The 15,035-nt window shown below is 45.7% G+C and overlaps 1 protein-coding gene across 1 annotated transcript in view; it reads right to left on the bottom strand.

Moving 5' to 3' along the window:
• The window catches only part of LOC138945808 (collagen alpha-2(IV) chain-like), a 127,707-nt gene that overhangs the window by 17,455 nt on the left and 95,217 nt on the right, over nt 1-15,035 (bottom strand). The window contains exons 17-34 of the mRNA XM_070317317.1: nt 14,248-14,426; nt 13,337-13,421; nt 12,838-12,953; nt 12,013-12,190; nt 11,561-11,668; nt 11,042-11,122; nt 10,424-10,531; nt 9,835-9,948; nt 9,216-9,377; nt 8,421-8,591; nt 5,691-5,834; nt 5,177-5,311; nt 4,536-4,711; nt 4,078-4,141; nt 2,737-2,916; nt 1,919-2,026; nt 1,358-1,429; nt 324-446 (exon numbers count right to left, since the gene is read on the bottom strand). Coding sequence (XP_070173418.1) covers nt 324-446; nt 1,358-1,429; nt 1,919-2,026; nt 2,737-2,916; nt 4,078-4,141; nt 4,536-4,711; nt 5,177-5,311; nt 5,691-5,834; nt 8,421-8,591; nt 9,216-9,377; nt 9,835-9,948; nt 10,424-10,531; nt 11,042-11,122; nt 11,561-11,668; nt 12,013-12,190; nt 12,838-12,953; nt 13,337-13,421; nt 14,248-14,426 — 2,304 coding nt within the window. The remainder of the gene's footprint in view (nt 1-323; nt 447-1,357; nt 1,430-1,918; nt 2,027-2,736; nt 2,917-4,077; nt 4,142-4,535; nt 4,712-5,176; nt 5,312-5,690; nt 5,835-8,420; nt 8,592-9,215; nt 9,378-9,834; nt 9,949-10,423; nt 10,532-11,041; nt 11,123-11,560; nt 11,669-12,012; nt 12,191-12,837; nt 12,954-13,336; nt 13,422-14,247; nt 14,427-15,035) is intronic.

Below are 15,035 nucleotides of genomic sequence, written 5' to 3'. Positions count from 1 at the left end.
CATCACATCACATAGTTATTGTAACACATTCCCACAGTAATCACAACAACTTTCCACAGTTATTGTAACACATTCCCACAGTTATTGTAACACATTCCCATAGTTATTGTAACACATTCCCATAGTTATCGTAAACATTCCCACAGTTATCGTAACACATTCTCATAGTTATCGTAACAATAGTTTCATTGTGTGGTAAAGTACATTCAATTCCTCGCCTGGCATCAATGACCCAGTGTCTTCATTCTCAATCTTTCACAAGCAGCACAGTGTGTAAAGATGGCAGTGTGTAAAGACAACATTGTGTAAATATGACAGCGTACCTGGCTCTCCCTTGGGTCCAAATCCACCGTCGCGACCAGGACCACCGTCCCGTCCTGGTTCTCCCTTCAGGCCAACAGAGGGCAGGCCGGGTAGACCCGGGGAACCCGCTATACCAATCAGACCTGGGCACAACAAACACACAATGAAACATCTCGTCAATAATGACATCAGAGTACACATCATCCAATAATGACATCAGAGTACACATCATCCAATAATGACATCAGAGTACACATCATCCAATAATGACATCAGAGTACACATCATCCAAACATGACATCAGAGTACACATCATCCAAACATGATATTACAGTACACACTATCCAAAAATGATATCAGAGTACACATCATCCAAACATGACATCAGAGTACACATCATCCAAACATGATATTACAGTACACACTATCCAAAAATGATATCAGAGTACAGACTTTCCAAAAATGATATCACAGAATGCAATCTCCAAAAATGATATTAGAGTACACACTATCCAAAAATGATATCACAGAATGCACTATCCAAAAATGATATCAGAGTACACACTATCCAAAAATGATATCACAGAATGCACTATTCAAAAATGATATCACAAAATGCACTATCCAAAAATTATATCACAGAATGCACTATCCAAAAATAATATCAGAGCGCGCACCATCCAAATTCATATCAGAGTATGCAATTTAAAAAAATGATTCATGCACTCCATTACAATTCTGCACACACAGATAGCATACACGCAGAATCAATAAAATTCAACAAGGCACAATTGTCAGGGGATGAGATACACTATAGCACAATTGTCAGGGGATGAGATACACTATAGCACAATTGTCAGGGGATGAGATACACTATAGCACAATTGTCAGGGGATGAGATACACTATAGCACAATTGTCAGGGGATGAGATACACTATAGCACAATTGTCAGGGGATGAGATACACTATAGCACAATTGTCAGGGGATGAGATACACTATAGCACAATTGTTCGTGGACAGAGGATGAAGGTGAAAACCACAGGTGAACTCACCTCTGTCTCCCTTGGGGCCGGGGATACCTGGCAGACCGTCCAGTCCTGGCTGGCCGGGGGGGCCGTCATCACCTGTTGACACGTAGCGTTCACATTAGGTAACACGCACATGACACGTAGCGTTCACATCAGGTAACAAAGACGTGACACCCTCCTCATATGCCACAACCGAATGAACCACCACCTTTTCACCAAGTTCAGAATTGGCCAGTCAGACCAGTGCCCTTGTCAAACAGGCAGCGTGACAACGGAACACCTGCTGCAGACGTGCCCACTACACGATGGCCTCAGGAGCCAGATCTGGGCGGAGGCGACCACGGTGCAAGGGAAGCTCTATGGCAGTCTGGACGACCTACAGCGCACGGCAACATTTGCGCGGAGAACCGGCGTTTCCATCTGAGTGATCGACAAGAAGAAGAAGAAGATTCCCCCCTTAAATACAATTTTGAGTATTCCTTATTTTTACACGTTTGACGGCTGTTAGCATTTTTGTTTTACTTGGCAAGAAATGAAATGATCCAGCAGAACAGGTATAGGGAAAGGGAGACAAGCGGTACTGACCTGCAAGACCTGGCAGACCCGGCAGGCCTGATTCTCCCTTTGGTCCTGACAAACCTGGCAAGCCTGGCTGACCCGGCAACCCTGGGTCACCCTTCACACCCGGCAAACCTGGCAACATCAGTATTAACATTTTATTAACACACTACCTTATTGAGCAACCCTGAGTCACCCTTCACACCTGGCAACCCTGAGTCACCCTTCACACCTGGCAACCCTGAGTCACCCTTCACACCTGGCAACCCTGAGTCACCCTTCACACCTGGCAACCCTGAGTCACCCTTCACACCTGGCAACCCTGAGTCACCCTTCACACCTGGCAACCCTGAGTCACCCTTCACACCTGGCAACCCTGAGTCACCCTTCACACCTGGCAAATGTACTCAAATAACACTATTTGGAAAAAAAAGACAGTTTATTGAAAACAGTACACATTCAAACATACACTCACATACATACACACACACACACGAACACACACACACACACACACACACACACACATACACACACACACACACACACAAACACACACACACACACATACACACACACACACACACACACACACACACACGAACACGAACACACACACACACACACACACACACAAATACACACACACACACACACGAACACACACACACATACACACACACACACACATACACACACACACACACACACACACACACGAACACGAACACACACACACATACACACACACACACACACACACACACACACACACACACACACACACACACACACACACACACACACACGACACACACACACAGAGAAGAAGAAAGCAGACATACATGGCTCTCCTTCTAGACCAGGACGGCCTCCCTCTCCCTTGAGGCCGGGCAGACCGGGCAATCCGTCGCGACCAGGGGGACCCCCTTCACCCTTCAGACCGGGCACTCCCTCCAGTCCTGGGGGACCTGGCTCGCCATCCAGACCGGGCATACCGGGCAGGCCGGGCAGACCAGAGTTACCTGCAGACACACAGTCAGGTGACAATCAGGTGACAGTCAGGTGACAATCAGGTGACAGTCAGGTGACAATCAGGTGACAAGTCAGGTGACACCTACAGCAGCTGCCTGTGATAGCCAAAGATGAACATCTTCTGTTTTAAACAAGCCCTGTTCCAACACTGGAAGAAGCAGAAGAAAACCAGTACGTGTTATTCTAATTGTGAAACACTATCTGAAGATTTCCTTGTCCAGTGCAATTAGTTTCAAGACAGGAACAGACTCTGGACTAAAACTTAAGTGAAAACAGACTGAAGACTAAAGCTGCCATCTACTCTTATCTGAAATTATTGTATGGGACATATACTGACCCATTTCACATAAAAAGTGAGACATATACTGACCCATTTCACATAAAAAGTGAGACATATACTGACCCATTTCACATAAAAAGTGAGACATATACTGACCCATTTCACATAAAAAGTGAGACATATACTGACCCATTTCACATAAAAAGTGAGACATATACTGACCCATTTCACATAAAAAGTGAGACATAAAACTGTAAAAGTGAGGGTTAAGCCAGCAACAGCACAGAGCACTGGACACCAAACTAAACAATAAGCTGCATGTGCCACTGGACACCAAACTGAACAATAAGCTGCATGTGCTACTGGACACCAAACTAAACAATAAGCTGCATGTGCCACTGGACACCAAACTGAACACTAAGCTGCATGTGCCACTGGACACCAAACTAAACAATAAGCTGCATGTGCCACTGGACACCAAACTAAACAATAAGCTGCATGTGCCACTGGACACCAAACTGAACAATAAGCTGCATGTGCCACTGGACACCAAACTAAACAATAAGCTGCATGTGCCACCGGACACCAAACTAAACAATAAGCTGCATGTGCCACCGGACACCAAACTAAACAATAAGCTGCATGTGCCACCGGACACCAAACTGAACAATAAGCTGCATGTGCCACCGGACACCAAACTAAACAATAAGCTGCATGTGCCACTGGACACCAAACTGAACAATAAGCTGCATGTGCCACCGGACACCAAACTAAACAATAAGCTGCATGTGCCACTGGACACCAAACTGAACACTAAGCTGCATGTGCCACTGGACACCAAACTAAACAATAAGCTGCATGTGCCACTCACCCTTCATGCCGGGCAGACCGTCCAGTCCGGGCAGACCGGGGCTTCCTGGCAGACCGGAGTCTCCCTGTAGCAACACACAAACCACACAATTAGCTACCACTGACTTAGCAAGACAGAAAGAGAGAGAGAGAGAGACAGAGAGAGAGAGAGAGAGAGAGAAAGAGAGAGAGAGAGACAGACAGACAGACAGACAGACAGAGAAAGACATGGATGGCGAGAAAGAAGGCTGGACAGAAATAAATAAATAAACTGAGAAAGAAAGACAGACTTTAAGACTGACAGAATAAATATAGACAGAAAGATGGAAATACAAACAGAAACCTAGCACAGAAAAGAAGAATGAAAGTCACAGCCCAGCAAGCAAGCCCTCACCTTAAGTCCCGGGTCAGTCACAGCCCAGCAAGCAAGCCCTCACCTTAAGTCCCGGGTCAGTCACAGCCCAGCAAGCAAGCCCTCACCTTAAGTCCCGGGTCGCCGGGGAATCCAGCCAGTCCCTTCTCGCCGGGCAATCCCTGCAGACCGGGCCGTCCCGACTCTCCCTCTCGTCCAGGCTCACCGGGCAGGCCGGGCAGACCGGGGTCTCCGATTCCTGCCTCACCAGCCTCTCCCTTCAGGCCAGGCAGTCCGTCGCGACCTGTGGCAACCAATCACAGGCATTGTTAGTGAAAGATCCAGGGTCCGGTTGTAAGAACTTACCTTGGTTTTATTCGACACTGGTGACTAAAAATAATCAGATTTAATCTTTATGGAAAGGGGTGATTGTTATGGACGGGTGTGCGTCCCATACCAAGTTCATCCTGTGATTCTCACTGACACTGTTTCGTCGTCAGACCTCTACTGTTGAGAAACAGTTATACTGTGTTGACTGTTTATGGAAAATACAGCAAGGGGCGTGGGATGGGGGGGTTGAAACAGACTGACAGATGGATAGAGATAGCGTAATAAGTTCTGGACAAGTTTTGTATCTACAACAAAACCATGTATATCTCATTGTGCTGCTCCCCTGTTCCACTACAACCTGGACAAAAGGAAGCAGAAACACCAAGACACAGAATGAGAGATAAAGAAAGGCCGACAGAGACAAGAAGAAGAAGCATACCCTGTGTTCCCGGCTCTCCGGGCAGACCAGGCAGACCAGACTCTCCCTTTGCTCCGGGTAGACCGGGCAGACCGTCCTGACCCCTGTCTCCATCCTGTCCTGGCAGACCCGGCAGTCCGTCGTCTCCCTCGGGACCTGGAGATGATACACACAGGTCATCAGTGTCGCTCACGTCTCTCCCCAATGTCACACATCACTACTTTTGTTTGATGCACAACTTTTTATTACCAGTGTACAACAAAACATCATCTTGTTTTTACACCTCATGGCTTTGCAAGAAACTGTTGTGTCCTCAGTAAGCTATATATGTTATTATAATAGGACAGTTATGTAGAAGTTTTACTCAATACTATACATGATATTCTATCAGGACAGTATTTGTAGAAGTTTTAAGCAAAACTATGCATGTTATTCTACAGTACTCAATACTATAGTTGGACTGTCCCTCAAAGAACCTGTACAGGTTCCTACAATATCATTGGTGCGCGCCAAGCACCGTGACATCACTAATTACCTCTGAGTCCAGGCAAGCCGGGTTCGCCGGGGAATCCACGCTGACCCTTGAGACCCTTCATGCCGGGCAGACCGGGCAGACCTGACTGACCGTCGCGACCCGGTTCACCGGGGAATCCCATCACGCCCTGGTCACCCTTCATTCCTGCCCACACACGTTACATCAGTACATAGCATTGCCCCTTGTTCCTGCTCTCACACACACAAACACAACGTTACATCAGTACATAGCATTGTCCCTTGTTCCTGCTCTCTCACACACACACACACAACGTTACATCAGTACATAGCATTGCCCCTTCGTTCCTGCTCTCTCTCACACACACACACAACGTTACATCAGTACATAGCATTGCCCCTTCGTTCCTGCTCTCACACACACACACACAACGTTACATCAGTACATAGCATTTCCCCTTCGTTCCTGCTCTCTCTCACACACACACACACAACGTTACATCAGTACATAGCATTGCCCCTTGTTCCTGCTCTCTCTCACACACACACACAACGTTACATCAGTACATAGCATTGCCCCTTCGTTCCTGCTCTCTCTCTCATACACACACACAACGTTACATCAGTACATAGCATTGCCCCTTCGTTCCTGCTCTCTCTCACACACACACACAACGTTACATCAGTACATAGCATTGCCCCTTGTTCCTGCTCTCTCTCACACACACACACAACGTTACATCAGTACATAGCATTGCCCCTTGTTCCTGCTCTCTCTCTCACACAACGTTACATCAGTACATAACATTGCCCCTTGTTCCTGCTCTCTCTATCACACAACGTTATATCAGTACATAGCATTGCCCCTTGTTCCTGCTCTCTCTCTCACACAACGTTACATCAGTACATAGCATTGCCCCTAGTTCCTGCTCTCTCTCTCACACAACGTTACATCAGTACATAGCATTGCCCCTTGTTCCTGCTCTCTCTCTCACACAACGTTACATCAGTACATAGCATTGCCCTTTGTTCCTGCTCTCTCTCTCACACAACGTTACATCAGTACATAGCATTGCCCCTTGTTCCTGCTCTCTCTCACACAACGTTACATCAGTTCATAGCATTGCCCCTTGTTCCTGCTCTCTCTCTCACACAACGTTACATCAGTACATAGCATTGCCCTTTGTTCCTGCTCTCTCTCTCACACAACGTTACATCAGTACATAACATTGCCCCTTGTTCCTGCTCTCTCTCTCACACAACGTTACATCAGTACATAACATTGCCCCTTGTTCCTGCTCTCTCTCTCACACAACGTTACATCAGTACATAACATTTCCCCTTGTTCCTGCTCTCTCTCTCACACAACGTTACATCAGTACATAGCATTGCCCCTTGTTCCTGCTCTCTCTCTCACACAACGTTACATCAGTACATAACATTGCCCCTTGTTCCTGCTCTCTCTCTCTCACACAACGTTACATCAGTTCATAGCATTGCCCCTTGTTCCTGCTCTCTCACACAACGTTACATCAGTACATAACATTGCCCCTTGTTCCTGCTCTCTCTCTCACACAACGTTACATCAGTTCATAGCATTGCCCCTTGTTCCTGCTCTCTCTCTCACACAACGTTACATCAGTTCATAGCGTTGCCCCTTGTTCCTGCTCTCTCTCTCACACAACGTTACATCAGTTCATAGCGTTGCCCCTTGTTCCTGCTCTCTCTATCACACAACGTTACATCAGTACATAGCATTGCCCCTTGTTCCTGCTCTCTCTCTCACACAACGTTACATCAGTACATAGCATTGCCCCTTGTTCCTGCTCTCTCTCTCACACAACGTTACATCAGTTCATAGCATTGCCCCTTGTTCCTGCTCTCTCTCTCACACAACGTTACATCAGTACATAGCATTGCCCCTTGTTCCTGCTCTCTCTCTCACACAACGTTACATCAGTACATAACATTGCCCCTTGTTCCTGCTCTCTCTATCACACAACGTTATATCAGTACATAGCATTGCCCCTTGTTCCTGCTCTCTCTCTCACACAACGTTACATCAGTACATAACATTGCCCCTTGTTCCTGCTCTCTCTCTCACACAACGTTACATCAGTACATAGCATTGCCCCTTGTTCCTGCTCTCTCTCTCACACAACGTTACATCAGTTCATAGCATTGCCCCTTGTTCCTGCTCTCTCTCTCACACAACGTTATATCAGTACATAGCAACCCCACAATTTAAAAACAAAATAAAGACTTCCCCTTTTGAAGACCTTGATTTTTCAGATTGTCGGTTGACAAGCTCTGTTAACTTACCTCAACAGGCCTCCAATAGTCAATGCACTTGATGGCTGTAAAAATCCTACTGTTTTAGCTTCTGTTCAACAGGTACTTACAAGAACAAAAGATAACTACAAAAAATAACTAGTCCTGATGGAAATGTTTTTCTTGGAAGTTCTACTCTTAGATAACTTGGTTGGTTAAACAGTTGGTGACGCCTACAACAGCAGGACAAACTGATAGCCTGTACTCTTCTGCCTTATAGATGACAAAGTTGCTATTTGGGAGCACATCTGCCACAGGCTTACCTGGGAAAGAGCACACTTGCCACAGCCTGTAACGTCTTTCAGTCATACACAAGGAGGCAACTCCAGTCAGGAAGTTTCCAAATCATGTATCGTTGTTTCTCAACACATGCTACATGCTACGGCATGGCGGAGGGAAGTGTACAAGTGCCCTACTAAAGCTCACGCATCGTGTCACTTACCTGGGAGTCCGGGCAAGCCGTCCTGTCCTGGGGCTCCGGGTTCTCCGGGTCGTCCATCCAGTCCAGGTAGACCCGCCTCACCTGGCAGTCCGTTCAGGCCGCTGTCACCTTTAGGTCCCGACAGACCCGGCAGTCCAGGTAAGCCTCCGTCTCCCTTGGCACCAGGGTCACCTGGTCATGATACACAGGTAGAGTCAGCTATACTCATTCCTTTCATCAACATCGTCAACACAAACACATCTCCTGACACACAATGTCAACACAATCTTTAGTTTACAACACACTGCAGCCCAGGTAAGCCAGGCTCTCCATTGGTGTCAGCATCACCTGGTCATGACACACAGGTATTATATCCACTCATTCTTTCTTACACAGTACATGAAAACTTCAGTAAAAAACAGCCGCAAGGCTCTAGCTGTCCTCGCATTAGACTTGCCTGGCAGTAATATTTACAGACGTTGTCAACACTAATAATAATAATAATAATAATGGACATTTGCTATAGCGCATAATCATATATATGCTCAATGCGCTTTACATATTAATTTCTGCCGTGTGAGATGAAATATGACACTGTATGAACATTCTTCTTGTTACACACTAGTGAACAGGTTCCTCCAAATAAAAGACTCCGTCATATTTTTCTAGCAAGAAGAAATTGTGCAGACATGCTTGTTAGCGTCAGAGACTCTTCAAAACAACACCCATTATGACCAAGATCAGTGTTGAAAGTGTGAGTGTAAGTGTCACGTCACAAGTACAGGTAAACCAAACAGGTGTGTGAGAGTGACTGACCAGGTAGACCAGGTAGACCAGACAGTCCGTCAGAGCCAGGTGAGCCGGGCAGACCGGGGATACCAGACTCTCCCTTGGGTCCGTCCTGGCCGGGTAAGCCAGGTAAGCCGTCGTCTCCAGCCTCTCCAGGTAGGCCAGGCAGACCAGGCAGACCATCAGAACCTGGTGACCACAATCACACCTTCATCAATACTAACCCACTCACATCTGAAACAAGATTATATCCAAAACAGAGCTAAAAGGTTGACTGGACAAGGCGAGACAGTGACTGTCAAAAGGCCGGTAACAATGGATGAGGGAAAGTGAGGGGGAAAAAATAACAAAATATCAGTAGAAGACCTCAGTTGGTGCAAATAAAGGAAATTGCTATGAGCTGTCTTTACGCCGAGTGGATATTAAAGGGTTTATGACGCTTGTCTCTTCCTCACTATGATTTTATTAGATGGGGATCCTTTTGGGTTTCTCTGGGTCAGAATAATGAGGAAAGTCATAACACAGAAGAAAACGGCCAATTATGGATCAGAATAATGAAAAAAGGCATAACAGAAGACAAGGACCAAAAAGCATTAGTATTCTGTGGGTAAGGATAATAACAGATAATATAACCCAGAAGCATTACCAGGGACGCCGGGCTCTCCCCCACGGCCGGGGGGACCGGAGGTTCCAGGGTTTCCACGGGGACCAGGGCGACCTTGCAGCGCCTCGCCGGGCAGACCAGGTAGACCCGACTGACCTGTAACAACATTTCACACCTGTCACACACCTGTAGCTACATGTACCAAGAAAATAAACATCATTACTGTCAAACACTTGTTGCTACCTGTAGCAATGAACAAAAGTATGGGATACTAAGTATGTTAAGCAGCCATGAAGAAGATAAGTTCTTTCATCTTTTAAAGAGAGCATAAACACACACACACACACACACACACACACACACACACACACACACGCACACAAAATTTCCAAACCCATCTTTATACCTCCAAATCACATATTTAAACACTTAGAACTTCTGAAGATTCCAAAATGTACGTTGTGAAACACTTGGCTGGTATATCTGAAGGGATACGGATCTTGTATCTTTGGGAAGAAATACAGGTAAGAAATACAGGTAAGAAATACAGGTAAGAATTACAGGTGAGAAATACAGGTGAGAAATACAGGTAAGTGAAAGAAGATGACGGAGGTTTATGATCGCAACTGACCGTCTTGACCGGGCAGACCAGGCAGACCGCTATCGCCCTTCAGACCAGACAGACCAGGCGAGCCGGGCAGACCGGCCAATCCCTTTTCTCCTCGTGGGCCGGGCAAACCTGGTCACACAAAGAAACACGGTATTTGTCTCTACTCTACATTTCTCTTTCTGTTAAGTTGCGTTTCAGGTACCTGTGTTACGGGTGTAAAGCATGTAAAACAATGGTTGTAATGTCAAAGGTCATACACTTGAAGCTTGAAGTGAAGACTTAATGTCAACAGTACCTGATACCAACTCTACTCCATTTCTATGTGGTCCATTCTAACCATGGATCTATCTTCAAAAAACAAATGTTAGTTCCACAGTATACAATCATACATGCCCTATGCTTGCTGTGCATTTCCCAATGTTCATCTGTCACACACACACAGCCTATCTGTGCTTCAAAGAAGAAGCTTTGTAGAGACTGAATTTTAAGCTGAGAAAGATACATTGTTTCCAAGTTAATAGAATAGGAACATAGCCAGCTAGGCTACTGATACCACTTGCTTTGCTTGGAACTGCTGCTGTGCAAAACATCAAATGCTGTGAACAGACGGCAGAGGATACAGGGGGATAGAACTCTTACCTCTTGGTCCAGGTACCCCGCTGAGTCCAGGCTCACCGGAGTCTCCCTTCATGCCAGGTAGACCAGGTAGACCAGCATCACCTGTAATATAACACTGAACCATATAACACTGTACTGCACGACACAGGGAATTCCCCCTTCCTGCCAGGTAGACCAGGGAGACCAGAATCACCTGTAAAATGAAACTGAATGAATGATACAAAATTCTCCTCTATGCTACAGCTAGGTCATTCTCTCACCATTCCACCCAGACCAGACTCAGTGATAACATTACACTTAACCATACACCGTCAGACTTGACAGAGCTGGTGAATATATAATTGTATTTGATTGCTTGTAAAACTACTCTCTCTCTCTCTTTCTCACTCACTCACACACACACACAAACACACACACACACACACAGACAGACAGACAGACAGACAGACAGACACACACACACACACAGACACAGACACACACACACACACACACACACACACACACACACACACACAGAATCAAGCAGTGACAGTGTACCTTTAAGGCCGGGCATGCCGGGCAATCCAGGTAGACCCTCCTTGCCGGGTACGCCGTCAAATCCACGCTCTCCTCTCTCCCCCTTGAAGTTGCCTCCCTCGATACGACCTGACACACACACGCATAAACACTTCAACCAAAGCTGTACAACACAGGCACCTGCTGACTTCAATGAAGAAAGAGAAAGAGCATGATCAACAGTAGTATAATTCAAACACGTCACAGTCATGTTCTGGTTCTTTTTTTTTTAAGGTCTCTTTTCTTTCTGTAATAGGTAGAAACTTCCGTGCTCTAAAGTGAGAAACAAGACTGAAGCAAAATGTAGAAAGGAAGAGACAACAAAGAATTATTTGGAGCTTTACAAAACATCATAAGGAAAGAGAGAAGAAAAATGGAGACAAAGCATTGCAAAGCGGGCAGAGCTGAGAACGAAGCAGACAGTGAGGCATTACCAGGCTCTCCCTTGGATCCGGGCAGACCGGGCAGTCCAGGCAGACCGTTCATTCCGGGGTCACCGCGATCACCGGGAGCTCCAGGCAGACCAATACCGGGCACGCCGGGCTCACCGGGGATACCAGGCTCACCCGCTCGACCGGGACGACCATCCAGACCAGGGAATCCTCTCTCGCCCTGTCATAGAAACCATCGTTATGTTCAGTGTCATAGCAACCATCGTTATGTTCAGTGTCATAGCAACCATCGTTATGTTCATTGTCATAGCAACCAACCTTATGTTCATCATCATAGCAACCATCGTTATGTTCATAGCAACCATCATTATGTTCATTGTCATAGCAACCATTGCTGTAGCATCATGGATAGTTGGGATATCTTGGTGCACGTGTTTAACTATGAAACACATAAAACTACAATAGCTTTTGGCAAACCCACAACATTCCTGCTGCAACCATACAACATGCAGATAAAAACAAAATTTCTTCAAAATTATCCATCTTAAATCTTGGGCCACAGCTTACTTTGGAGCCCATAAGTGCTAGACGGTCTGTGTGAAAAAGAAACATTCTTGCACTGCCAACAACATCAAAGCTACCCTACATGAAACTTCAGATGATATCCCTCCCCACAACAAGCATAACGACTGCAAGCCAATACTTCTAAATGATCTTTTTTCAATGAAAACAAAAACCTTGATGTTAACAGCCCTTTATCCCAGTCGTCACTTCTGTGATATATATCCCAATGCCTCACCATGCCCCCCCCCCAACACACCCCCCTCCAACCCCCCCACCCCCCATACTCCAGCACACATGACCTACAAAGTCTCCCTTGCTGCCGGGCAGACCGGGTGCGCCGGGGGGACCCTGTGGACCGGAGCGACCACCACGACCAGGTTCTCCAGGTAAACCGGGGGAGCCCAGGTCTCCCTTCAGACCTGACACACACACACATGGGGTTGAGCATGCATCCAAACATCACCTTTATATGCATGTCATGGAATGACAGTTTGTTCAAACAACTAACTAGGCTGAGCGACATTGCTACTAATACAGGCATTTTTGACTTTAGTTTCTTGTGCACAAAAAAATAAACACGATTGTGTCCCTAGTTGTTTTAAAAATTTTTTTTTTTTTTACACTTTCATAAGTCCCTCATGATTAGATCTTAACATGTTGTGATCACACACAAAAATGCAAACACAAGGTATTTAGATTAACGAGGTAATAAGAAATCACAAGGTCTAAAACAGATCTCTCAGGTATCTAAATAGAAAACTTGGTAGACTTGAGAACTGCTGGTTGTGACCAAACGACTCACCTTCTGGTCCTGGCAAGACTTCAGGGCGCGCCGCTTCTCCCTTCAGACCTCTGTCTCCCGGCAGACCTGGCAGACCCTCGTTTCCCTGCACAACACGCACAGTCAGGCTTACAATCAAACACTTGTCTATATAACCCTTGTCAATAAAACAGTTGTCTATGAAACACTTGTCTAGGAATCACTTGTCTATGAAACACTTGTCTATGAAACACTTGTCTAGGAAACAGTTGTCTAGGAAACACTTGTCTAGGAAACACTTGTCTATAATGAAACAGTTGTCAATGAAACAGTTGTCTAGGAAACAGTTGTCTATGAAACACTTGTCTATAAAACAGTTGTCTATGAAACAGTTGTCAATAAAACAGTTGTCAATGAAACACTTGTCTATGAAACACTTGTCTATGAAACACTTGTCAACTTATAGTTGGCGCTGACAGAAAGCATTTTAAACATGGTGAACACTGAGATTGGAGTCTCTGTGACATTAAATCATGAAGTAAACCATCCAAAGTAAAAGTATAAAATACCACTATCACTTTCCAAAACCATAGCTTCTCATGACATCAGCACAATAAACCACAGCAACAGGTAAGAGCAGAGCTTACAGGCAGACCTTAGCACTACAAGCAACATGGAACTTTTTGCATTCTTTGTGTTTTGGAGCGCAAGTTACTGTGATATATATACATGTTGCTCATTATTTAAATGATTATGCAATAAGTTGATCTTAGTAGTGTATTTATGTTCAATTAGTTTTTTTTAATCGTGTTTTAGTGTTATTAGAAATGCGATGGTGTCAAAAGAAAAATGTCAATGTTTGTGTAAAATGAAAATGGACATAGAGTTTTCTTATCTTATCTTATCTTATCTTATCTTATCTTATCTTATCTTATCTTAAGAGCAGAGCTTACAGGCAGGCCGGGGGGGCCGGGCAGACCAGAAGCGCCGTCGTCACCGGGCTCTCCCTTCAGACCTGACAGTCCTGGCGGGCCGCGTTGCCCTGGCAACCCAGGCAGGCCGTCCAGTCCCACGCTGCCCTTCTCTCCCTTGAAGCCCGGCAGGCACGCATCACAGGGGCCGCCAGAGTCACCTGGCAACACACAGGTCAAGGTAAGGTCATGGCGCACAGTCCCTCTATTGGTTTAAAACAGGTACCACTAACAGCACCATACGCCTTCTCTCTCAGCAGGCACAAGGTTTGAGCAATGGCAACTTCCATCATTTGTTGTAGGACCCAGAGCTGTGTGGAAGGAGAGACAGGAGGTAAGGGGTACTCATGCACGCAGTCACAAGGTTTGAGCAATGGCAACTTCCATCATTTGTTGTAGGACCCAGAGCTGTGTGGAAGGAGAGACAGGAGGTAAGGGGTACTCATGCATGCAGTCACAAACAAAACATTGAACCTAATTTCAAACAACAAAATCACTGCACTGCTTTAACTTAACAGATGGGCTCAGCAAAAAAATAAAACCTGTTGTAGGACAGAAGATCCTTCCCAGCAGCTAAGACAATTGCTGCTGAGGTAAAGTTCTAAGTCTCCAAAACGAGGAGACGCATACCCAATGTTCTAAAGACCAGAATGCTCCCAACATAGAACCTGGCCAGACACTTGCCAACGGCTGTATCAGTGGACTGCATGCCTGTGTTAAGGAGATAGAGGTAATAGAAAGACAGAGAGAGACAGAGACAGAGAGAGACA

This window comes from Littorina saxatilis, linkage group LG13 (genome assembly GCF_037325665.1).
Source record: "Littorina saxatilis isolate snail1 linkage group LG13, US_GU_Lsax_2.0, whole genome shotgun sequence".
NCBI classification, from domain to species: Eukaryota; Metazoa; Mollusca; class Gastropoda; order Littorinimorpha; family Littorinidae; genus Littorina; species Littorina saxatilis.
This window is presented reverse-complemented; position numbering and strand designations above follow the sequence as displayed.